Here is a 26,853-nt window from a genome sequence, read left to right on the forward strand (position 1 = left end):
CTCAACAGGAGGCTTTGAATGTAGGCTCTCAAAAATATCTTTGTATGTAATTAAAAAGGTTACTGGGAATACCAAATACAAAGATAGTATCAAGTGTCCTATCAGTGCAAGAAAATGTTAATTCCTTAGCCTTGTCCAGAAAGGTTAGTGAAACTGTGTCTCCTTCCCCATATCCCACTCTGGTTTGGGGTCCTTGATTAGACTGACTAATATCAGTCTTCAGAGTTGGGCTTAGGGAATGTCTTTGATGCACTGTGGGATGCACTGGCCTTTCCCAATGCACTCTCTATGGCCATGTTCCCCAATGTACCCTCTATACCCCTCCTCCTCTTTCTTTTTTCCCTCTCTGTCTAGCTGAGGTTTTCAAGCTGCTTCTTGGGGCTATTAATACTTGGCCACATACAGAGTGAGATGTGTTAGAGCACATCTGCTCAGAATTTGTAGGGGAGGAGGGAGCAAGGTACAATGCGGGGCTGGGCTCTTCTGGGGGAAAGCACAAATGTGGGGAAGGTGAGAGCAACCTGTATAGATGAGTTCCCAATGTTGATTGATAAGGCTGCTTACAAATCAGGTCTCTACCCCGCTTTACTTTCAGATGGGCAAATGAAAGAGACCTAGAAAAGGCTCACATGAGGTGCTAGAGGCAGGGCAAGGACACACAATTTCCATCTCTGTCTCTCTAATGTCTGGCTCAGGGCCTGGTACCATGTAGTCATTCAAGTAAACACTCTTGCAACAAATAATGAGGTCTAGTCTCTTGGTTTCCTAGGCAAGATGGACTGGCAGGGCTGGGGCATGACCTTGATTGGCTACACTTTCCCCCACAAAACAAAGAGCATAGTGTCTGAGCTGGAACCTTCTGAGCCAAATGGATAAGCACAACATAAACACCAGTGTATGTAGTAAAAGCAAGAAGAGGAGAAGTAGGTGAGTGACAAATCCTGAACAACAAGCACTCATGATTTCCCAATGACAATCCAACCAACAAACAAGCAAAACCTTAGCTGTCTTGGAGTAAGCAAAGGAGAGGCAGCTGAGAAGCACAAAATGGCCTATAAATTCCATTCATAAACATTTAGGGCTGATATGATTCTAACCATCAAGAAACACACAGTCCAGCATGTGAGGTGGGCGTAATCACAGACACCTATATGGGGAGCTGTGGGGTATGCGAATGCAGGTGAGGGAAGCATCCAGCAGCCTGAGGAGGGCAGGGAAGTCTCTGTGGAAGCGATGGTGGTGGGATTGTTGCAGTGAGGAGAAAGGGCAAAAAAGGCATGGGGAAGGGTAGTCCAGCAAAGACTGCAGTTAGTGTGCCAAACCAGAAGCTAAGAAGCTTTGTAGGAACAACAGGAAAACAAAGCAGACTGGAAGGAAAAGAAGACCAAGGGGACCAGGTAGCTCAGAAGGGGAGGAGTGGAAGCCAGGGAATCTGTGAGAAAGAAGCAACAGCTCTAGGGTTCTTCTTCCTGATTTCTGAAGTTTCACCCTCAGCCTTCAGAATGACTCATTTCTAGAAAGCTTTGGACAGCTGAGGTTTTGTCATAACAGGCTCTCTTCTGATTGCTTCCCTTCAGTCACGCCCTCATTTGGTGCGGTCCTGCAATTTCAGCAATATCGGAATTGCTGTTTGGTCACTCAGTCAGTCAGAGTCTTTGCGACTCCACGGACTGCAGTATGCCAAGCTTCCCTGTCCTTCACCATCTCCTGGAGCTTGCTCAAACTCATGTCCATTGAGTCGGTGATACCATCCAACCACCTCATCCTTTGTCGTCCCCTTCTCCTCCTGCCCTCAATCTTTCCCAGTATCAGGGTCTTTTCCAATGATCTGGCTCTTTGCATCAGGTGGCCAAAGTATGAGAGCTTTAGCGTCAGCATCAGTCCTTCCAATGAATATTCAAGACTGATTTCCTTTAGGATTGGCCGGCTTGATCTCTTTGCAGTCCAAAGGACTCTCCAGAGTCTTGTCTAGCACCACAGTTTGAAAGCATCAGTTCTTCAGTGCTCAGGCTTTATGGTCCAACTCTCACATGTGTACATGACTACTGGAAAAACCATAGCTTTGACTATTATGCACCCATGTTGGCCATGTGATGTCTCTGCTTTTATATATGATGTCTAGGTTTGTCATAGCTTTCCTTCTGAAGAGCATCTTTTAATTTCGTGGGGGCAGTCACCCACCATCTGCAGTGATTTTGGAGCCCCCCAAAATAAAGTCTGTCACTGTTTCCATTGTTTCCCCATCTATTTGCCATGAAGTGATGGGACTGGATGCCATGATCTTAGTTTTTTGATGTTGAACTTTAAGCCAGCTTTTTCATTCTCCTCTTTTACCCTCATCAAGAGGCTCTTTATGTCAGCTTCCAAAATGTTTACTGATTTTTATATTTCTATTATTATTTTAAAATTTTGAACAACTTTTGGTTCTGCATTTTCTATACCTTATGATTTTTATTTTATGGATGTGATAGCTTTGCACATATCTTTGAGTATAGTATTTATAATTTTTTGATTCTTCTATTCTCGATATCCTTGCAATTATTTCTGCATTGTAATATGTGTTTACTTTGGTTATTGCTTTTCATAATGAAAATTTTACAAAAATATCTGGTGATGAGTATTTTGATTTCATAAAGACTTCATAAAATTCTTATTACAAAAAAAAAAAGAGGCTCTTTAGTTCCTCTTTGCTTTCTGCCACTAGAGTGGTATCATCTGCATATCTGAAGTTGTTGATATTTCTCTTGATTTCAGCTTGTGATTCTTCCAGCCCAGCATTTCGCATGATGTACTTTCATAGAAGTTAAATAAGCAGGGTGATAATATATAGCATTGACATATTCCTTTCCCAATTTTAAGCCAGCCTGTTGTTCCACGTCCAGTTCTACCTGTTGCTTCATGACCTGCATACAGGTTTCTTAGGAAACAGGTAAGGTGATATGGTATTCCCATCTCTTGAAGAGTTTTCCACATTTTTTTGTGATCCACACGGTCAAACTTCATTTAGTGTAGTCAATGAAGCTGAAATAGACGTTTTTCTGGAATTCTCTTGCTTTTTCTTTGCTGAATAGGAGATCCTATCTAATACCAGGCATTGTGTTAGGTACTACACAAGGGACATATCGATACATAGTCCCTTCTTTCACCAACTTTTTATTGGGGTTCTACTACAAGCGTGGAATTGTTCTAGGTTGACAGTTGTGTGTCTGGTGGGTCATGGGGCTGGCAGGGTGTGAGAGAAATGCACACAGCATCAATACAAGGATTAGGGCCATCAGAGAACTATGAAGAAGACAGAGGGGAAGGCTAGTAGCTGTGTGACCCTGGACAAGACATTTCCCCTCTCTGAGTCTCCTCTGGAAAAAGGGACTAATCATATTTATTTGCTGTGAGGACTAGTGGTAATGTTTGAAAAGTTCTCAGGCAGTGTGTGACACCCAGGAGCTGCTTCATGGTACTGGCATTCAGCTATGGAGAGGTGCTCTGACAAGCAGAGATTCATGTTGATGTATGGCAAAACCAATACAATATTGTAAAGTAATTAGCTTCCAATTAAATAAATTTAAATTTAAAAAAATAAAAATAAACTCTGCCCAATCAAGCAGAGAAGCAGAGAGCATGATCTGTCTTGAGGTGGCCTGGGAGACCAAGAAGTCTGCAACTTTGCTTTGGCACAGGGACTACTTTCATTTGGTGGGAGCCTCAGGTTTGTGGAGGGGAACAGAAGGACAGAAGACTGGACTTTGGTGAATGGGGATGTTTTCCTTATAAATCACTTTATGTCTGGAGATCAGCAGCTCTATAAAGAACCTATATGTGTGTTGGTCGCTCAGTTGTATCCAACTCCTCCTGACCCCATGGACTATGGCCCACCAGGCTCCTCTGTCCATAGTATTCTCCAGGCAAGAATACTGGAGTGGGTTGCCATTCCCTTCTCCAGGGATCTTCCTGACCCAGGAATCAAACCGGGGTCTCCTGCACTGTGGGTAGATCCTTTACCATCTGAGCCACCTGGGAAGCCCAGAAAGAACCTACTGAAAGTAAATGAACCCAAGAGTAGTGGCTGGAGAAGGGGACAGAGGGGGCCAGAAATTGATATTTCAAAATGTCTTGGAAGTCGTGAGATCATTTCTCAGAGCAGGCAGGCTGGGGAGAATGCAGTATCAAGTGTCTTGATTCAGGCTAGAATGACCTAACATGTCTATTTGCCAGAGACTGAGGAGTTGCCCAGGACACAGGACCTTCAGTGCTAAAACAAAGGCTCACTGGGACAGCTGGTCTCCTACATCAGGCCTTGGTCACTGTCTCCTGGACTTCAGCAGGCTGCTCCCTGCTGCCCTCCTTTCCTTTGGTCCTTTGCTGCCAGAGGATTGCTGTCAAACAGAGCTCTTACCCTCTGCCCTATTTCCAACCCTCCAAAGGCTCCCATGGCCTCTGGGATCAAGTTTGAACCCCAAAGCCTGGCCTCCAGAGCTCTTTCTACACTGGTTTCTGCCCTCCTTGAAAGACTCATTTCCGGTAACTTTCACAACACACCGGATACAGTCTCTTTTCCCCAACCAGGAAGTGCCCTTTGCTATTCTGGGCCTTGGCCCATGGTGGTCTATTTATTAGCCTAACTCTTACCCATGCTTCAAGGTTCAGTGAAAATGTCATTGTCTGAAATTCTCCACCCTGTTCTCTCCTCTGGATTCCCAAGGTACATTATACATATTTTTAGGAGAACACATATTAGGAAGTTAGTGTAGATTCCAGTGCTATATCAAGCTTCTAGTGGGATGCTCCATGTACAGTAAGTTTTTGGCATATATATCTTGGATTATCAGCATATTCACATGATTCAAAATTTAAAAGCGCCTATTGGAAAATTCAATGAAAAGTCTCCTTCCCACTCCTGGCCTCTAACAACCCCACATCCCTCCTCCTCCGGGGATATTTTGTGTGAATCCAAGCAAATAAGGTAATTTGCTTTGTTAAATGAATAAAGGAAATAGCAGGAGAAACCTGGAAACAATCCAAATGTTCAAAATCTGGGCCTGGCTAAGTAAGCTATTATATAGCAATCTTATAGACTAATCAGCAGTCATTAAAATTATTATAAGGCAGACTCTATAGTATATGATACACTAAGATTTCAAAGTCAAGTATAAAGCAGACCTCTTCACTGATTATACTTTGTGAAAATGTGGTCCCTTCAGTGATAGGATGAAAGTAGGTCTGAGAGAGAAATGATTGCTGCTTTAAGGTGAAGGGATACTAGGTTTTCTTTTATGGAAAGTTGTTTGAATATGAAAAGAAAGAGGCTGCATTATGGTGAATCTGCCTGACAAAGAAGCATGATTCATGATGGGATTCATTCATTCTGCAATTCATTCTGCAGACACTGAATGCCGGCTTTGTGAAGGGGAGAAGGCCAGACACAGTGCCGAGCTTCTCAGGAAGAGAACTAAATAGGCGAAGGGGCCCTAAGAAGCTCTAATGGAGCCAGAAGGGTGGGGAATGAGGAGTGGGATGAGTTCATTGCCAGGCTGTTGAATTTGCATTTTTGTTCATCAAGAGGCACTGTGTGGTAGATGATAGGATATAGGTCAGGGAGCTCAGCAGAAAGATCAGGGCCATCAGCACACATGTGGTCAGTCACGGAGAGTGGAGGTGGGGTGAGCTCACCTAGACAGAAGGTAGACAAGGAAAGGAAAAGACAGGTTCCATAAAGCTGGTGACGAGCCTTTCTGCCAATCTCTCAATGTCTGAGCCCAGGACAAGGGCAGCAGGATAGCAGACGTGCTATCTATCGCTGAGTGTGGAAGGGCCTCAGAATTCAGGCAGAAATCTGCCCTCCCGGCCCCTGGCTGAAAAGTCATGTGCTCATGGCCTGGGACTGGTCTCAGTTGTCCAGGAGGGCCTGGTAGATCAAAAAGGGGAGGGGGCTTTGACTGGCTTAGAAAATATGTAGGAACCCCTAGGTGAGAGGGTGGAACAGAGGGTTTGAAAGATTTACTTGTACCAACATCAGTTAGGGCTGGGAGGGGAGAGCAGGTGGGCCTGGCCTTGGGAGCAGGAATATTCTACAGGCTGAGGGATGTGGGGCCCCAGGAAGGGGAGATTTATGAGTCAGGGATGTTCCCTTGGTGTGCAGGTCTCAAATGTACCCTTGAAGGGCCTGGCAGGCAAAACTGATGGAATTGTTGCTCAAAATTTAGAGAGAGGAGGGGAGTGGTTATCACTAGAGCAGGGTGTCTCACCCACCTTCATATGTCCTCCCTGCTTTGTACTTCCTAGGGAGCATGGTGGACTGGAAGGATGTGGCCTGTGGAGTCAGGCCCACCTGGAATCCAGGCCCAGCTCAACTCTGAGGACCAAGTGATCTTCGAGAAATCCCGTCTCTGAGCTTCAAGTTCCTCATTTACAGATTGAGGCAATAATATGATCTACCATGGGCTTTTGTTGTATTAACTCCTTGTATACAGTAGGTACTCAATACATGGCAGCTATTTTTATTCATGCTCCCACACAGGAATAGGCTAGCCTAAATCATTGCTGTGTTGTACTCTCTTGGAGGGACTTATTGCCAGGTGGAGCGAGAAACTGAAATTAAGACTTGGTTTACCATCCTTTCACATACATTTGTCAAGGGTGACCTGGTGGGCAGATAAGCAAAATCCAGTTCTCAATTTCTACTGCATGTAACAATTCTTTCCTATGCTGGTCATCTCCAGCACACGAAGAAAAGCATGTCACAAACCTTTTTGCTGGTGGTGATATATGTGTGCTCTGTCACTCAGTCATGTCCAACTCTTTGTGGCCCCATGGACCATAGCCCACAAGGCTCCTCTGTCCATGGGATTTCCCAGGCAAGAATACTGGAGTGGGTTGCCATTTCCTCCTCCAGGGGATCTTCCCGACCCAGGGATCGAAACTGCATCTCCTGTGGCTCCTGAATTGGCAGGCTTCCCTTGTCACTCAGCTGGTAAAGAATCTGCCTGCAATGTGGGAGACCTGGGTTCTATCCCTGGGTTGGGAAGATCCCCTGGAGAAGGGAAAGGCTACCCACTCCAGAATTCTGGCCTGGCCTGAAGAACCCCATGGACTTATAGTCCATTGGGTCGCAAAGAGTTGGACATGACTGAGTGACTTTCACCTCACTTCACTTCACTTTACTTCTTTACCACTGAGCCACCTGGGGAACCCCAAAGCAATGGGGGCATAGGGGTTATAGTTGTGAAACACTGAATAAAAAAAAATACATCCCCTCCTCTGGCTTCCAAACTTACAAATAATTGTGCCATGTTTTATAATTGTTCAAAGTGCTTTTCCATATTTGATTTCATTAACTCCTCATTCTGGCCTGTGAGATAAGTAGGCCAGATACTGTTAGCATCTGACCAAACACACATCTCCTTTCTATGGAGTGTGAGGGAACTGAACCAAGGTTAAACTGTACCTTGGATGAATGGGTGAAAAGTAATATGAGGAAACGACATGCAGGTGTAGGAAGGAGCTGTTTTGCAAGGAGGCAGTGGTCACAGTGCTATCTTGGGTGTCCGACAGAACCAGGTGGCAGTGAGTGTGTCTATTGTGCTGATGAGCAAACTGGAGGCCCACAGCAAGCAGAGGAGGATTTTGACTTTCAGAAGACACAGAGAGGTGGATCAAGTTTCAAAAGCTTTATCCTTTACATGTTGTTTTAAATGACAGCAGTGACCCTGGTGACCTGGGTGGCCTGGGTCACCTGGCTAGGGAGCAGCAGAGCCCAGAGGATAGACTCTAACTCAGAACACTTAACTCCAATTTCTTGAGCTTGGAATCTGCTCACTCAGTCCCCTGCCCTGTATTTCTTACAGGGATGTTGAAAAGAATGAGTGGAAAGGACAAATCACCACATAATGGCTTTAAAAGAAATAGTGCTCAGTATTCACCTTTTCTAAATAATTGTCCTCCATGTGAGAGCTACAGAGGGCAGATACTTTGGCTGCACTGATATTTGCACAGTCCATGTATTTATTTAGCTGTGTTACTGAACTAAGTCACTCACTGTATTTCCCCACGCTGGTTTCCCTCCCTGTAAAATGAAGGCATCATCTCCTGCCCGACAGACTATGAGAATGAAATAAGCAGCATAGATGAAATAAACATAGTGCAACCTACTATTATTAATATCTGTGGAATGCTCTGAGTCCTGGCTTCCTGGAGTGCACCAAACAGAACTCACTCTAGGACCCTGAAATGCCTTGTTATGGTGAGAAGGTGTTTTTTGTTTGTTTGTTTGTTTTTAGCAACCCAGTTGGCAGTAGCAGAGGACTGGGGAGGAAAATGGAGGAAGATGGGTTTGCTCACCGCCTCTGTCTTCTTATCCTTCATCTGAGGGGGAAATGGCAGGGGGGAGGCAGGCTGGCATAACCTTTTGTTTGGTGAGTCAGCTAAAAAGGAATTTCTAGAGTTCCAATAACGTGTAAGTGGTGGTTTGGGCTTGAATTTTTAAAGCTGCTCCCTTTTTAAGCCCTTTTAAGATGCCTAACAAAAGCACAAGCAATTGGGAAGCACATGGAAAATGATAGAAGCAGAGCTTCTTACTCATGTGAACTTGAAGAGATCATTCAGCTTCTCCGGGCTTGTTTTCTCACCTGTAAAATGGGGACAATGCCACCTATTTTGCAGGGTCACTGTGAGTGTTAATAGCATGTGAAAGTGCTGGCTCCAGTACCTGGCACAGAACAGAGTTCCCCATATTTATCTGTCCCATTTCCTTTCCCGTCCTAGTGGACAGATTGTAGTCACTGGGCTCAGATGAAAACACTTCAGTCTGTTATACATTGAACTCTTACAACAATCCCATGAAACAGCTCACCTGCAAATGTAAGAAAACAGAGGAGCAGTTCAGAGATTATATTGCCCAAGGTCACACAGCTTTCAACTTTAAAGCCAGGATTCAAAACCACCTTGTCTAGTTTGCCTCTTAGATATCAGAATGTGAGGGGGCTTAATCAAGCTGATCTTCTGAAAAGACCATCTTTAAATAGACTCGGACCAAGGGGAAAACCCTAACCTGGCCCATTTGGGGAATGAGCTCAGGGTGGAGTTTGGAGGGCAGGAAATAGGCCATTGCTAGAGGCAGCCTGGCAATAATTGGAAGAGAACTAAAAAAATGAATGTTTGCTTCCCACATCCTTGGAGAAGTTAATCTGTGCTCCACCAGTTTCAGGAGCTTATGTTGTGAGGGTGACATGAACCCTTTATTAAGCAATTTACAAATGTATTATTGGTAGTTTTCTGTCATCTGCCACTAAACACAACCTCCTACTCATCGCCTGACAGCACTCCACATAACACCCTGCAAAGGAAAGGGAACTAAGTCTCCTTTTCAAACCCCTCTCCTAAGCTAGACTGCAGGAGCTAGAATAGGAAGGCTGAGTCATCTTCTTAACAGAAAATCTAAGTGTACCAAAGCCACATAGAACAAAAGTATGTTTTCTATACAGATCATTTGTTTCAACACATGGTTGCTGTTCTAGGGTATCAACTCAGGAGCTGAGGGTGTCTTCTCTTTACTGCAGAAAGCAGGTACTTTTCCTTGTCATCGTTGCCGTCCCCTCTTGTCCACTCCGTTATTGGCATGACTGCAGGCACCTTATTACCAGCAAAATGACCACCACAGCACATTGACTGCTTGGGACCATGCCAGGTATGCATAGAACAGGCAAAGAGGGCCAAAATGATCTTCTAGCAGCCCGCTTAAGAGTTAGGCTATAGCCTCAACTATTCTTTACCCTAAGGGTTTCAGATAATTCTAGAGTAAAGGCCCCAGTCTCAGATGCACACACAAGGATGGCTCTCATAGTGCTTTATCTGTTTCCTCATTTCTCATGGCTGAGGCAAGGAAGACTGGGTAGATAGGATTATTATGATCAGTTCGTTTATAGCTAAAATTCCTGAAAACAGGGTCATATGACAGGAAAAGTCCTGGCTTTTGTGCTCATTCCTATAAAGCAAGTGTTGGGTTAGTTCACAGTACCAGGGCAGGAAGGAGAAAGCAAGCTCCAGCTAGCCTGGGCAGCTCTGATGCTGGGTAACTCACGGCCTATGTCGAAGAGAGATGACCAGGATCTTGCCATAAGCACAGGGACCCATAGCTGACCCCCTTCCCCCAAGTCTCCCAAAAAAGCAGCTGATACCATTATTTCTGCACAGGTGCATGTGATAGAAGGGAACCTTTATTTCATTATTTTTTTTCAAGATAATTCATACAGCCTTGATTGATTATACAGAGTCATTTCTCAGTCTTTTCTTTCCACTTAAGAAAATTAAAATATACCATGATGAGAATGATTAATGCCAAAACAAGATTTCTGGCTTATCATTTAGGGTACAAATACACACTTCATTGCTTGACATTTTATTGAACACTAAGCAAGACTAAGCATCTCTGCCTTCGTTGTACACAGCTGAAGCAGAAGACCAGGGATGGGGAGACGGCATAGTTGTCCTTGGCAGGCAAGATGTAAGCCCCTGTTGTCCTGTCTTGTTGTGGGGAGGCTAACCCATGTTCTGCCGGTTGCCATAACCTCTAGGATGGGTGTCCTTCCAGTCATCCCACTCTCGAGCTTTGCGGACTGCCTGATCATCCTCTTCCTCCTCATGCTCCTGATCTTCTTGTTGCTGAGCTGCTCTTTTAAACTCTGCCCAATCAAAAATGAGAAAGCAGGGGTGAGGAAAGGAGGGACTGTCATGGGCCCCAGCTCCACTCTGAATGCGACCACATAACATGAAGACAAGGAAAATATAGCTAGCTGTCTACCCTGGGACAAGCAGAATTGGGGACAGTACTTAATATTACTTAACAGGTGACATGTAAGACAAAATTCTCTGAGCTGTTTTCATAAGAAGGCAAACACATAAAAGTTGCCCCTCAAAATGAATTATATTTTGGGAAAGAATTCTTGCTAAAATGGCTAAGCCCTCACAACAGAAAACAAATGCCAACTGACCAACAAAACCCCAGCAAACCAAAAACACTGAAGTATTTCCGTAGTATAGTGGTTATCCCACTAGCATGACAAAACATTAAAGTAAAAAATATTTGATTTTATGATTTGTGATTTGACTATAGGTGACTGCTCCTCCTCCTTCCATTTCCTTTATTACAGTTCAACAATTTTATGTGTAAAACTGGATATCACAGGGCAGTTGAACCCACCAGAAAATAATGTATGTTATTTTGCACATGTTTGGAACAGGGTGTGAGGTCCAAATGGCACTTGTCATGCAGTGTACACTCAAAAGAAATGAAACTAAATGCTCCATTTCTCTTTTGCACTGAATTTTTCTTTCTGCTGTAAGGGGAACATTTCCTAGCTACCTTGAATTTGCCCATGAGAAATACTCTCATCAATATGATAAAGAATGAAATATGTAGGGAACCTGATCTCTTTTAAGAGTCTTGTGTTCTATTTAACCCTTTTATTGTAAAATAAAAGATACTGGAAATCACACAAAAAATACATATAACTTAAACTTTCATAAGGAGGCTATACCTTTATAGCCTCCTCTTGGGTCAAGAAATAGATTTTCTGTACCCATCCACAAGGCTTCTCTATGAGCATCCAAATCATATCCTCGCCCTCCAAAGGTAACCACTATATTACCTTTTATAGTAATAACTTCTTCGAGTTTATTATCCAAGCATGCATCCCTAGACCCCAGAGTTGTCCATTTCTACACTGATTTTTTACTCAAAGATCTTTGGTACAGAGTTGTGCAGCCATCACTACAATCCAATTTTTAAAATTTTTATCACCCCGGGACTTTCCTGGTGGTCCAGAAGCTAAGACTCCATGCTCCCAGTGCAGGGAGCCCAGGTTCGTTCCCTGGTCAGAGAACTAGATCTCACATGCTTCAATTAAGACCCAACACAGCCAAATAAATATTAAAAATTGCTGTCTCAAAAAAATTTTCTATCACCCCTAAAAGATTCCTTGTACTCATTTGCAGTTAATTCTCATTACTTCCTTCCCTGGAAATCATTAATCTACCTTCTATCTCTACAGATTTGCTTATTCTGAAGATTTCACATAAATGGAATCAAGTAACATGTGGTCTTTTGTGTCTGACTTCTCTCACTTAGCATTATGTTTCTGAGGTTAGTTTTACCCATTTAAAAATATTTTGATATATTTTTAATTTACAGGTTTCTTCTTCAATCCCTTTCTTTCTTTACAAGTTATCTATCGAAGAGGCTGGAGCATTTGACCTGTAGTTTCTGAAAAAATCTGGATTTTGCTGACTACATAGTAGTGATGGAGTCCAACATGTTTTTCTGTATTTTTGCAGATTGGCAAGTGGTTACAGAGCTTGATGTGACTCAGGGTTGATTCCTTCCACATGAAAATAGGTGGTGTTGGCACACAGTATTTGTGTCTCACATGCTGTGATGTTAGCAGCTGTTGATGCTCAATGTCTATATTCATTAATTTTCCTGGGGTTTCAAAAAGGTGATACTCTTAACTTTAAAATTTTTTTTTTTTACTAAGTAGAATGCTTTTATAAAGACAGGCTTCCCCTCATCTACTACTATTTAGTCACCCAGAAAAAAAGGACAAGATAAATGCCTGATTCTTTCACTTTAATTTACCATTTCTCAAGGCACTAAATTAGCTCCTTACCATCCTTTGAAATTGAACAATTATTCTTTTTAAATACAGTTATGGACCCATGGATTTGGTGGGACTCATATTTGGTGGGTTTCAATGAATTGCAATGACTTCTAAAAGATGTTCCAACTTTTAAATTTTAGAATAGTTTTAATTTACAGAAAAATTGTGATAGTACAGAGTTCTTATATATCTGTACCCCATTTCCCTTTATTGTTAACATCTTACAGTACTATGGTTTGTGTGTCATAACTAATGAACCAATACTGATACATACATAATTAACAACTAAAGCTCATACTTTATTCAAATTTCCTTAGGTTTCACCTAATGTCCTTTTTTTTTTTTCCTCTTGGTTCCAGGATTGCATCAAATATTCCATATTACATTTAGTCCCCTGTCTCCTTAGTCTGCTCTTGGCTGTGACAATTTCTCCCTTTCCTAGTTTTTGATGACTTGGACAGTTTTGAGGTATACTCAGGTATTTTGCAGAATGTTCCTCAACCTGGCATTGCCTGATGTTTTTCTCATAATTAGACTAGGGTTATGACTTGGAGGAGAATAACACAGACAGGCTCCCTCCTCATCACAGCAAATCAAGGCTATATACCTTATTACATGACTTATTACTGCTGATGTTAACTAGGATCACTTAAGGTAGTGTTTGTAGGGTTCCCAACTGTGAAGTTACTGCTCCTCCCTTCTTCTACATTATAGTCTTTGGAAGCAAGTAACTAAACACAGCCTACTTATGAAGTGAGGAGTTATGCTTCACCTCCTTGAGACAGGTGTAGACAGGTATATACACACAAATTTTGAATTTTTCTGTACAGTTTAGTCATTTATTTCTATCACTATACACTCATGGATACTTGTTTTATAATTTTTGTTATAATCCAATACTGTTATTTTCCTGCTCACATTCTTCCAGTTTTGGCCAGTGACAATTCTTTCAGCAGGCTCTGTGTCACATTAAAACCTCGATAGTTTGTTTGCTCTTGTTTTTTCAGAGTTTCTTCATTTTCTAGAGTACAAGATATTTCAGGTTCATCTTTTACGTTCCCTGCTCCAACACTAGAATTACCCATTTCTCTAAAGAGCCCTTGGTTCCTTTAATTGGAAAATGGTATTAGAACCCAAGTTTTGGGTACTAGATGTACTCGTTGCTACTGGCAATTATCCTTTTGGAAGCCAAATTGTCTGGCCTGTGGAAACATCTTCAAATTGGCTTCTGAGACTTTTTGATATGACTGTGGTAGTCTTTTAAAGCTTCTTTCCTATCTTCTATGACAAGATGTTCCAAGTTAATCTTATTTCCAGACCTGGAATTAGCTATCTCTCTAATACATCCTGGTTTCTTTGAATGGGAATGGTATTTCAAGAACACAAACTGAGTTACTAGGTGTGCTCACTGCTTCTGGGCTGTTCATTATTTCTAAGTCTTTTCAGTGGATAAAGCAAAAGTGTGTCTGTGTATGTTTACTTTTAAATAAAATTCCTTATGAGTTCATATTCAAGACTACAGGGCTGTTTTGTTTCTAACTTAAATTCTTTTGAAGTACATCTGTATTCTTCCACACTAAAAGTCTTAGCCCTCAAAAGACAGACGATGATGGAATTTGAATAATTACTCATAATTACTCAGTTATATTATCTCACAGTACACAGTCTTGGAATAACAATAATACTGCTACCAATATAACTGCTGAGAATAGTTCATTTTTTTTCGCATGTGCTTTCCCCATTTCTTCATTAAAAAAAGTTATGCTATATCTATGTTATCAGAGCCCAGGGTATATAGGTATTAATACTCTACTCCCTCCCTTTTAAATCTCATTTAGTCTTAGTTCTATATGTAACTATTTATTTAATGTTAACCACCAGTCCTGATATCAGTGTCTTTTATTTTGGTTGTCTTATGTTCATTCTTCAGCAAGTTTCTCAGTAAGGGATTATGGAACCAATATTTCCTGAGTTCTAGCATGTTGATAAATACCTGTGCCATTTATACCTAAAAGTCATTTTTACCAGATATAATGTCCTTGACTTACATTTTTTCCCCTTGAATATCTTAAATGTTACTCCATTTTCTTCTAGTACAAAGTATTGGTGTCAAAAAGTTTGAAGATGATCTAATTTTCCTTCCTTTACAAACTACCTACTGTTTTTGCTGAAGTATCCAAGACATTTCTTCTCTTTAAAAAGAAAAATCTAGTAATTTTATTAGAATGTGAATTTTGTTGTTGGTCATTCTGGGTCAAAATTCTCAGGTATTGTGCTTTTTAAAATCAAATGTTTTTTTTTTTAGTTCCAGGAAAGTTTCCTCAATATTACTTTTAAGCATTTATTTCCTTTCCTTGCTTTAGTTTTCTTTTTCAGATAATCTTATTCCATATGTCTCTGCTAACTTTTCATGTTTCACTTTTTCTAGAATTCTGTTTATCTTTGTTTCTTCTTGATTTAAAAGTTTCTTACTTTAGAAAGGTATTTTCTGTTGTGTTCACTCACTCGTTTTGTTTCTTTTTTCTTATTCAAATTGAAGTATAGGTGATTTACAATATTATATTAGTTTCAGGAGTTTAGTTCAATCACTCAGTTGTGTCTGACTCTTTTTGATCCCATGGACTACAGCACGCCAGGCCTCCCTGTCCATCACCAACTCCCGGAGTTTACTCAAACTCATGTCCATTGAGTTGGTGATGCCATCCAACCATCTCATTCTCTGTCATCCCCTTCTCTTGCTTTCAATCTTTCCCAGTATCAGGGTCTTTTCAAATGAGTCAGTTTCAGGAGTACAAAATAGTAATTCAGTATTTTATAGATTATACTCTATTTATAGTTTAAAAATATTGGCTGTATTTCCTGTGCTATGCAATATATTCCTATAGCTTATTTGTTTTATCCATAGTAGCTTGTACCTCTTAATCCCCTACCACCTTGCCGTTCCCTCCCTTTCCTCTCCTCACTTGTTACTACCTGTTTGTTCTCTATATCCCTGACTCTAGTTCTCATAGATATATTTATTATTGGATTATTTATGTTATTAGATTATTTATTAATATATATTTAGATTCCACATATAAGTGATATCATACAGTATTTGTCTTTCTCGACTTTTTTCACCAAGCATATTACCCTCTAGGGGCCATCCATGTTGTTGCAAATGGCAATATTTCATTCTTTTTAATGGCACTGCATATATATATACATTGCATATATATATCATATCTAATTGCATATAAGATATAATACATTGCATATATATACCACATCTTATCTATTCACTTATTGAGACTTTAGGTTGCTTCCATATACTGGACAATGTAAACAATGCTGCTATGAACATTGGGGTGCAAGTATTTTTTTTGAATTAGTGTTTTCATTTTCTATGGATTAAAAATCCAGGAGTGGTAGCCATAAAAAGGAATGAATCTGAGTCAGTTCTCATGAGCTGGATGAACTGAGAGCCTGTTACACAGAGTGAAGTCAGAAAGAGAGAAACAAATATCATATATTAATGTAGATATATGGAATCTAGAAAAACGGTACTGATTAACCTATTTGCAAGGCAGGAATAGAGACGCAGACATAGAGAACTGACTTGTGGACACAGTGGGGGAAGGAGAGGGTGGACGAATTGAGAATAGCACTGAAACATATATATTACTGTATGTAAAAACATATTTAAAACAGCTAGCTAGTCTGAAAGAGATGGGCATACCAGAGCACTTGACCTGCCTCTTGAGAAACCTGTATGCAGGTCAGGAAGCAAGTTAGATCTGGACGTGGAACAACAGACTCGTTCCAAATAAGAAAAGGAGTACGTCAAGGCTGTATATTGTCACCCTGCTTATTTAACTTATATGCAGAGTACATCATGAGAAACGCTGGGCTGGAGAAAGCACAAGCTGGAATCAAGATTGCCGGGAGAAATATCAATAACCTCAGACATGCAGATGACACCACCCTTGTGGCAAAGTGAAGAGAAACTAAAAAGCCTCTTGATGAGAGTGAAAGTGAAAAAGTTGGCTTAAAGCTCAACATTCAGAAAACTAAGATCACGGCACCTGGTCCCATCACTTCATGGCAAACAGATGCAGAAACAGTGGCTGACTATTTTTCTGGGCTCCAAAATCACTGCAGGCAGTGATTGCAGCCATGAAATTAAAAGACACTTACTCCTTGGAAGGAAAGTTATGACCAACCTAGACAGCATATTCAAAAGCAGAGACATTACTTTGCCAACAAAGGTCCTTCTAATCAAAGCTATTGTTTTTCCAGTGGTCATGTATGGATGTGAGAGTTGGACTATAAAGAAAGGTGAGCACTGAAGAATTGATGCTTTTGAACTGTGGTGTTGGAGAAGACTCTTGAGAGTCCCTTGGACTGCAAGGAGATCCAACCAGTCCACCCGAAAGGAAATCAGTCCTGGGTGTTCATTGGAAGGACTGATTTTGAAGCTGAAACTCCAATACTGTGGCCACCTGATGCGAAGAGCTGACTCATTGGAAAAGACCCTGATGCTAGGAGGGATTGAGGGCAGGAGAAGGGGACGACAGAGGATGAGATGGTTGGATGGCATCACTGACTCGATGGACATGGGTTTGGGTGGACTCCGGGAGTTGGTGATGGACAGGGAGGCCTGGTGTGCTACGGTTCATGGGGTCGCAAAGAGTCGTACACGACTGAGCAACTGAACTGAACTGAACTGAATGGGAAGTTGCTGTACAACCCAGGGAGCTCAACCTGGTGCTCTGTAACAACCTAGAGGGATGGGATGGGGTGGAGGTAGAGTAGGAGGGAGGTTCAAGAGGGAGGGGACATAGATATATACTTATGGCTGATTCATACTGCTGTGTGGCAGAAACCAAAACAATGTAAAGCAATTATCCTCCAGTTTAAAAAAATGAAATTAAAAATCCAGGAGTGGAATTTCTGTATCATATGGTAGTTCTACTTTAATTTTTGAGGAACCACTACACTGCCTTCCATAATAGCTGCACCGATTTATATTCTTACCAACAGTGTACTGGGCTTCCCTGATGGCTCAGCAGTAAAGAACCTGCCTATAGTGCAGGAAACCGGGTTTGATCCCTGGGTTGGGAAGATCCCCTGGAGGAGGGCAGGGCAACCCACCCCAGTATTCTTGCCTGGAGAATCCCATGGACAGAGAAGCCTGGCAGGCTGTAGTCCGTAGGGTCTCACAGAGTCAGATACGACTGAACCAACTAAGCAGCAGTAGCAACAGTATACTAGAGTTCCCACTTCTACACATCCTTACCAACACTTGTTATTTGTAGACTTCTTGATGATAGGCATTCTGACAAGTGTGAGAGGGTATTTCATTATGGTTTTGACTTGCCTTTCTCAGATGATTAGCAATGCTGAGCATCTTCTCATGTACCTGTTTGTTAACTGTATATCTTCTTTGGAAAAATGTCTCAGGTCTTCTGTCCATTTTTTTTAACAGGCAGATAATTGCTTTAGTGTTGTATTGATTTCTGCCATACAGCTATGTGAATCAGCCATAAGTATATATATATCCCCTCCCTCTTGAACTTCCCTCCCACTTCCCACGCCAGCCCACCCCTCTAGGCCATCACAGTGCCGGGCTGAGCTCCCTGTGTTACACAGCAGGGAGCTGTCTATTTTACACATGGGGGTGTATATATGTCAGTGCCACTCTCTCAACTAGCCCCATCCTCTCCCTCCCCTGCTGTTTCCCCAAGTCAGTTCTCTACATCCGCGTCTCTATTCCTGTCCTGCAAATAGGTTCATCAGTACCATTTTTCTATATTCTGGAAGTACGGGTTAATATAAATATTTGTTTTCCCCCTTCCGACTTCCCTCTGTATAGTTCCTTACTTCTTTTTTTAAAATTTATTTAATTGGAGGATAATTGACTTATAATATTGTGTTGGTTTCCACCATCCATCAACATGAATCAGCCATAGGTACACATGTCTCCTCCCTCTTGAAAACTCCCTCCCACCTCCCACCCCTCTAAGTTGTCACAGAGCACTGGGTTTGAGCTCCTTGCATCTTCTGTCTATTCTTAAATTATTTTTTCCATATCGATTATATGAGCTGTCTATGTAGCCTGGATATTAACCCCTTATTGGGCATATCATTTACAAATATTTTCTCCCATTCTGTAGGCTGTTGATTCATTTTGTTGTTGGTTTCCTTTGTGGTGCAGAAGTCTTTAAATTTAAATCAGTTTCGTTTGTTTATTTCTGCTTTTGTTTCCTCTGCCTGAGGAGACAGAGCTTTAAAAATATTGCTATGATTTATGTCAGAGAGTGTGCTGCCTTAGCCTTCATTTCTGAAATGATTCTTTCCTCTTATTGCCCCAAGTTGTCACTACATTTCTGAATTTTTCTAATCCTGCTATGTATTGTTCTTCTATGTCTTCTTTAATTTTATTAATGTCTTCGAACTAATTTTTAAACAGTATATTTTAGATTTGTTGTTCTTTGAGTGTGTCTTTCTGGAATGCTTTTTTTCCCTTTTTAAAAAATTGAAATATAGTTGATTAACAAAATTGTTAGTTTTAGGTGTACAGCAAAGTGATTCATTTACATATATCTGTATTTTTTCAGATTATATTCCTTTATATAACTTACATGTGGAATCTAAAAAATAATACAAATGAATCTACATACAGAACAGAAACTGACTTACAGACAGAAAACAAACTTATGGTTACCAAAGGGGAGAGGGAGGGAGGGACAAATGAGGAATATGGGATTAACATATACATACTACTTACATAAAACAGATAAGCAACATGGAATGCTTTTGATTATTTTTTCTCCTTATAATAATTTTGTGTGGCATTTGATCTTGGTAATCTCCCATTCATTTTTCCTACAGCTTTCTTGAGATATTATTCACATACCATAAAATTCACCCATTTAAAGTACACAATTCAGTGGTTTTTAGTATATTCAGAGTTGTGCAACCATCATCACAATCTGTTGCTCATTCTTCAGTGTGCTAAGCTTTCCTGAACTTTCAGAAAGAAGTATGGTTCAGAGTGGCTTTTCTAACTTCACAGAGGCACACTTTCTGTTTTGAATGTATGTTAAAGGAATATAATGACTTACTTGATTAGAGTCTTGGTTGTGGTCCTCTCTCCCATTCTCAGACCTTCTCTTTCCTCCTCCTTTATTGTCCCTGTTCTGCTCATCTGAATTCTATTCTCAACAATTTCTCCTCAGTGTGGGACTGTGTGAGTAGGGAGATCCGGTGCCTCATTTTCAAGAGTTCATTAAAGGTTAGACAGCTCCATCCCTTTCAGACCTTCTGACAAAAGATTCCTTGTATTCATTCAGTTTTTATTGGAGGGTAAAACCCCTCCCATTTCAACTACTGTTCTTAAAATGAACTGCCACACTTATTTTTTTTTAATTAAAAATTTTTAATTCAAGTATAGGTGACTTACAATATTTGTTTCAGATGTACAACACAGTGATTCTATATTTGTACAGGTTATGCATCATACAAAGGTATTATAATATTATTGACTATATTCTTGGTACCATAAGTTACATCCTTGTGCCTTATTTATTTTATAACTGGTAAATTGTATCTTTTAATCCCCTTCACCTATTGCACTCTTCCTCCCATTCTTCTCCCTTCTGGCAACCACTAGTTTGTTCTCTGTATCTCTGAGTCTGTTTCTGGGTTTTGGGGCGCTCATTTTTTTTTTATATTTTAGATTCCACATATAAGTGAAAACATACAGTATTCATCTTTCTTTGACTTATTTCACTTAGCATAATACCCTCCAGATCCACCCATACTGTCACAAATTGCAAGATTTCATTCTTTTTTATGGCTAAGTGGTGTTAGGAAAACAAGATAGCTATATGTAAAATAAAACTAGACCATTTTTTCACATTGTTTACAAAAATAAAGTCAAAATGAATTAAAGACTTAAATATAAGACCTAAAACCATAAAACATCTAGAAGAAAACATAGGCAGTATGTTCTTTGAAGTCAGTCTTAGCAATATTTTCTTTTTTGATAAATCTCCTCAGGCAAGGACAACAAAAACAAAAGTAAACAAATGGGACCATATGAAACTAAAAAGCTTTTGCACAGCAAAGGAAACCATCAGCAAAACAAAAAACTACTGAATGGGAGAAGATATTGGCAAATGATATGTCTGATAAGGGGTTAATATCCAAAATATATTAAGAACTCAGACAACTCAATACAATTTGATTACAAAATGGGCAGAAGATCTAAACAGACATTTTCCAAAGAAGACAAACAGATGACCAACAGGCACATGAAAAGATGCTCAACATCACTAATCATGAGGGAAATGTGAATCAAAACCACCTCAAATGCAATGAAACAGCACCTGTCAGAATGCCACACTTATTAGCGAATACTGTTTGCTGTTTTGGAATTCTCCCGTTTTCAGGTCTTTCAGATGGTCAACTCTTTCTGCTTACACAGATGCCCATTACTAGCTGATCTTGTGGTTATGATGATCTTCCCTTACCTGTTTTTGAATTTCATGGGAACACACTGTCACTTAGTTTTGTTATAAATATATCTATGAATTTTTTCTTTTGTGTTTTTATTGAAGTATAATAACATACATGCAGAAAAATACACAAACACAGGATAGCTAAATCAGTTTTCACATCTGAACATATCCATATAATCAGTGCCCAAATTAAGATACAAAACACTACTAACTCCTCAGAAGTTGCCCTCAGGTCCAATTTCACTCATAATCTCCCACTAAGGGTGAACATCATACTGGCTTTTAACCAGCATACACAAGTTTCACCTGGGTCTGAACTCTATGCTCTTCTGTGTTTTTTTTCCCCTCAAATTATGTTTGTAAAATTTAACAAATTAATATTTGTTATTACTTATAACTGAAGAACTATAGTCTGTTTAACTTTATTGTTAACAGTATTTCACTGTGCAGATATGCCAAAATTTATTTATCCATTCTATAATGTATGGGCATTTAGAGTAGTGTTCACTCTGGGGTATTACAAATAATGGTGCTATGAGCATTCTTGTACAAACCTTTTGAAGATAGAAGGCTCTCATCCCTCTTAGGTATATACTTGGGAGTGAAACTGTCATGGGAGTATATATATGTTCAACTTTTGTGCAGCACTACTACCACCAACCCTGATACCCAGGCTGTCTTTATTGTTTCCTTTCTTTTATATACTTTAGGCTTATTTTGTTCTTGTTTTCTCCAACTTCTTAAGGTAGTATCTTAGTAACTGATTTTACCTTTTTTCTAATATAACTACTGAAAGTTATACACTTCCCTCTCAGCACTGCTTCAGTTGTATCTCACAAGTTTTCATGTATTTCACTATTATTCAGTTACAAATACTTCCTAATTTTCTTTGTGATTTCTTTTTTGATGGGTTATTTAGAAGTATGTTGTTTAACTTTAAAAAATTTAGGGACTTCCTAGGTACGTTGTTGTTTAGTCACTAAGTTGTGTCCGACTCTTATGACCCCATGGACTGTAGCCCACCAGGCTCCTCTGCTCATGGGATTTCCCAGGCAAGAATACTGGGGTGGGTTGCCATTTCCTTCTCCAGGGGATCTTTCTGACCCTTGGATTGAACCCATGCCTCCTGCTTGGCAGGTGAATTCTTTATCACTGAGCTAGCTACCTGGGAAGCCTGGTTTAGTCGCTAAGTTGTGTCTGACTCTCCCGCAACACCACAGACCATAGCCTGCCAGGCTCCTCTGTCTCTGGGATTTCCCAGGCAAGAATACTGGAGTGGGCTGCCATTTTTTTCTCCAGGGGATCTTCCCGACTCAGGGATTGAACCTGCATCTCCTGCATTGGCAGGTAGATTCTTTACCACTCCAGGGAAGTCCCAGGTATGCTGTTATTGACTGCTAATTAAATTAGATTGTAGTCAGAGAACACAGTGTAATTTCTATCTTTGAAAATTTATGGACACTTATTCGGTTGCCTACAGCATAGTCTAAGTTGGTGAACATACCATGTGCACTTGAAAAAAAGTGTATCTTGCAGTTATTGGATATATTTTTCTGTAAATGTCAAAGAGGTTAAGGTGGCTGCCAGTGCTGTCCAGATCTTCTATGTCCTTACTGATTTTCTGTCCAGAAATTTTTCAGTTACTGAAAGAAAAGTATGAAAATCTCCAACTATGGTTGTAGATTTGTCTATTTCTCCATTTAATTCTGTCAATTTTTCCTTCATGTAATTTGAAAGTTGTTATTAGACACAAACACATTTAGGATTCCTGTGTCTTCCAGATAAATTGACCCTTTTATTAGCACTAAATGTCCTTTTGAAAGTCCAGTAACACCTTTTGTCTTGAAGTCTACCTTATCTGGCATTACTATAGCTATTGCAACTTTCTTATGTCTATTGTTAGCATGGTATTATTTTTTTAATCATTTTATGTTTGACCAATCTGTACCTTTATATTTAAAATGTATCTCTTGATAGGAGATCAAGAGGGTGGAGAAAGATGTGGAGCTCACCTTTCCCCATGAAAACATCAAAAATAAATCTACACGTGGAACAATTCTCACTAAAAACTGGAAATTGGCAGAAAGATTCCTGTACAATCAAGGTTGTAAGAAAAGATAAACGGAAGTCCATAGAGAAGCCTGGGCTCCACTCATGAGTAGAGCACAGGTGGACTTCCCCCAGGCAGGACAGAGAAAAGTTTGGCTTAGGCTACTGCTTTCCTGCAACACACTGTGCACAGCCATGCTATGCTCTCCAGCCAGAGCTGAAAGAATGCTCCAGCCCTGTTCACTTCATGCCACAAGTATGGTACTGGAACTAGGGCGGCCAGGATCTGGGAAAAACTTGACCTTGAGATGGAGAGGTGACCTGGTCCTGAGGCAGAGCCCAGGCTGGGCAGCAGTGGCAGGATTTACTCAAGAGGCATCCCAGAAGCACCCTAGACTTCTGATGGCAACATAGCTGCTGGGTTGCCCACAACCACTTTGCCGCATGGGTGCCCCACTCCAAGCTGAGAGAATGCTCTGGCCATGCCCACTCCATGTCACAGTGTGGCACTAGCCCTAGGGTAGCCACAACTGGGGAAAAGACACAACCATTGGCTGCATCTTAAGGAAGCTGCAGACCTCTACAAAGGCAGAACATTGGATCTCTGTAGGCACACAAGCCCTACTTGGCTTGGCATTCTCCTCCTTTATGGCAATGGTCCCAAGTATGGGGAGCAGGGAAAACACAAACTTAATGGGAATGGAGCCAGCTCAAGCTCATCCCTCAGGACTTCCACTCCCACAACTTGGGATCAGACTCAGTCCCTGACAGGGTGGTGACAGACACTGAGCAGAGAGGAAGTCCCACTTCCCACCCTGTGCTAGCACCTCCATCTCCAGCCACACCCTCTATCAAGGTGATAGCTGTGAGCATACCCTGAGGAAAGACATGACTGGTGTCCACATCAAATCCATCTCCCATGAAAGGCACTGGGCATACACAGTCTGCAAAGGGATGCTCCCACATAGGAACACCCCTTCCAGACCATAGAAGTACCTGTTTATCTAAATTCAGAGGCACAGAAAGTTAGGTAAAATGAAAAGGCAGAATAATTGCTCTCAATTGAAAGAAGAAGAGAAAATCCCCAAATAAATAATGAAATAGAAACAATTTACCAGAAAAAGAATTTGAAACATTGGCAATAAAAAATATTAACTGAAATAGGGCAAATAACTGATCTGAACACTGATCATTTTAACAAGGAATGATCATATATTAATGACCACAGATTATATTTAAAAGATTCAATCAAAAAACAGATAATTTCATATCTGAAATAAAAACACTACAAGGAATGAATATCAGACTAAGTGATACACAAGAAAACACAAAGGATCTGGAAGACAGAATAATGGAAATCACCCAATCAGAAGAGCAGAAACACAAATGAAAAAAAAAAGAAATGTAAGGAATCTATAAGATCTTTGGGATAACACTAAGCTCACCAATATTCACATTATAGGAGTTCAAGAAAGAGAGGAGAGAGAAGGGGATCAAAAATGTACTTGAAGAAAAGTATGGCTGAAAATGTCCCCAACCTGAAAAAGGAAACATATTCAGGTACAGGAAGCAGAGAAGGTCCCCCCTACAATGAAACCATACAGACCCACACCAAGACATATCATAATTAAAATAGCAAAAGTTAAAGATAAAGCAAGAATTTTAAAGGCAGCAGCAAGAGAATAACAGAGTCACATACAAGGGAATCCCCAAAAGGCTATCAACTGATTTCTCCACAGAAGCTTTGCAAACCAGCAGGGAATGGCATTATATATTCTAAGCCTTGAAAGGGAAAAAACTGCAACCTAGGACACCCTACCCAGCAAGATTATTCCACTTATAATTATTCCATTTACAAGGAGAAAGAACTTCTTAGACAAGTAAAAACTTAAAAGAATTCATCAATATTAAACCTACCCTAAAAGAAATAGTGAAAGGTCTCTCTAAATGGAAAAGAAGAATCTATAGGAAAGAGAAAACCCCACTAGGAAAGACAATATATAGTAAAGATCAAAGATAATGAGCCAGTGTGTAGATTAAAAGACAAAAAAATTGTAAAAGCAACTATAACTACAATAAACAGATAAGTATGAAGATGAAAAATATGACATCAAAAACACAAAAGGTAAGGGAGGACAGTAGAAATGTAGATCTTTAAGAATGCATTTAAACTTAAATGACTACCAGTTTAAAACATGTAGATATAATTACATGTTAACTAACATATATGGTAATCACAAATAAAAAATCTACAACAGATACACAGAAACCAAAAAGAAGGAACCCAAGCATACTACAAAAGAAATTGAAACCACAACAGTAGAAACAAAAAGAAGAAATGAATAGAGAAGAACTACCAAAAAAAAAAAAAAAACCCCTGGAAAATAAGTAATAAAATGGCAATGAAGTACATACCATAATCATAGGACTAAATGCTCCTACCAAAAGACATAGGCTGACTGGTTAAAAAAACAAGACATTTCAATATGCTCCATGTGAGAGACTCGCTTCAGGGCTAAATACATACATAGACAGAAAGTGAGGGGATGGAAATAGATACTTCATGTGAATGGAAATGATAAGAGGGAAGCAAGACTCATTTCAGACAAAATAGACTTTAAAATAAAGCTATACCAAAAGAGAAATAGCAGCATTATAAAATGCTAAAGGGATTAATAAAAGAAGCTATTACACTCGTTAACATATATGCACCCAGTACAGAAGCACCTATATATATGAAGCAAATACTAACAGACGTAAAGGAAGAAAATAACAATAATACAGTAATAGTAAGAGACTTTCACAACCCACTCACATCAAATGGACAGAGCATCCAGACAGAAAATCAATAGGGAAACGGTAGTTTTAAATGACACAATATACCAGTTAAACTTAATAGATATCTATAGGACATTATATCCAAAATCAGTAGAATATACATTCAAATACACATGGAATGTCCTCCAGGAGAGATCACATACAAGGAGAGGTCACAAAACAAGTTTCAACAAATTGAAGAGGACAGGGGACTTCTCTGGTGGTCCAGCAGTTAAGAACCCACCTTCCAATGCAGGGGGTGCAGGTTTGATTCCTGGTCAGGGAACTAAGATCCCACATGCTGCAGGGCAACTAAGCCTACATGCTGCAATTACTGAGCCTGCTGCGTGCCACAACTACTGAGCCCACACACTATAGGGCCTATGTGCCACAACTAGAAAGAAGTCCATGCCCCACAACAAAGGGTCCATGAGCCACAAAGAAGAGCCTTCGTGCCGCAATGAAAGATCCTGTGTGCTGCAACGAAAGATCCCACATGTTGCAACTAAGATCCGATGCAGCCAAATAAATAAATATGTTTTAAAATTTAAGAGGACAGAAATTAAATCAACCATTTCTTTCATCACTACAGTATGAAACCAGAATCAATCACAGAAAGAAAAATGGGAAGAGAACAAATACGTGGAGGCTAAACAACATACTACTAAAAAAACAAATGGGTCAACGATGAAATCAAAGTGGAAATCATAAAATACTTTGAGGCAAATAAAAATGGAAACACGACTTTTCAAAATCTATGTGATATAGCAAAAGCAGTTCCAAGAGGGATGTTTAAAGCTATACAGGTCTTCCTCAAGAATAAGAAAAATCTCAAA

The 26,853-nt window shown here is 40.2% G+C and overlaps 1 protein-coding gene across 2 annotated transcripts in view; it reads right to left on the bottom strand.

The window, feature by feature from the left end:
* Nucleotides 1-10,186: 10,186 nt before the first annotated feature.
* IGBP1 (immunoglobulin (CD79A) binding protein 1) overlaps nt 10,187-26,853 on the bottom strand; it is a 45,283-nt gene continuing 28,616 nt past the window's right edge. Inside the window, exon 6 of one of the 2 annotated variants that reach the window (XM_005700707.3) lies at nt 10,187-10,673. In XM_005700707.3, the coding sequence (XP_005700764.3) occupies nt 10,531-10,673 (143 nt within the window). In that variant the 3' untranslated portion in view covers nt 10,187-10,530. Of the gene's footprint in view, nt 10,674-20,963; nt 21,164-26,853 lie in introns of those variants that run through there. The other variant, XM_018043890.1, reaches the window with a different exon arrangement.

The sequence above is a fragment of the Capra hircus genome, assembly GCF_001704415.2.
Source record: "Capra hircus breed San Clemente chromosome X unlocalized genomic scaffold, ASM170441v1, whole genome shotgun sequence".
Classification (NCBI taxonomy): Eukaryota; Metazoa; Chordata; class Mammalia; order Artiodactyla; family Bovidae; genus Capra; species Capra hircus.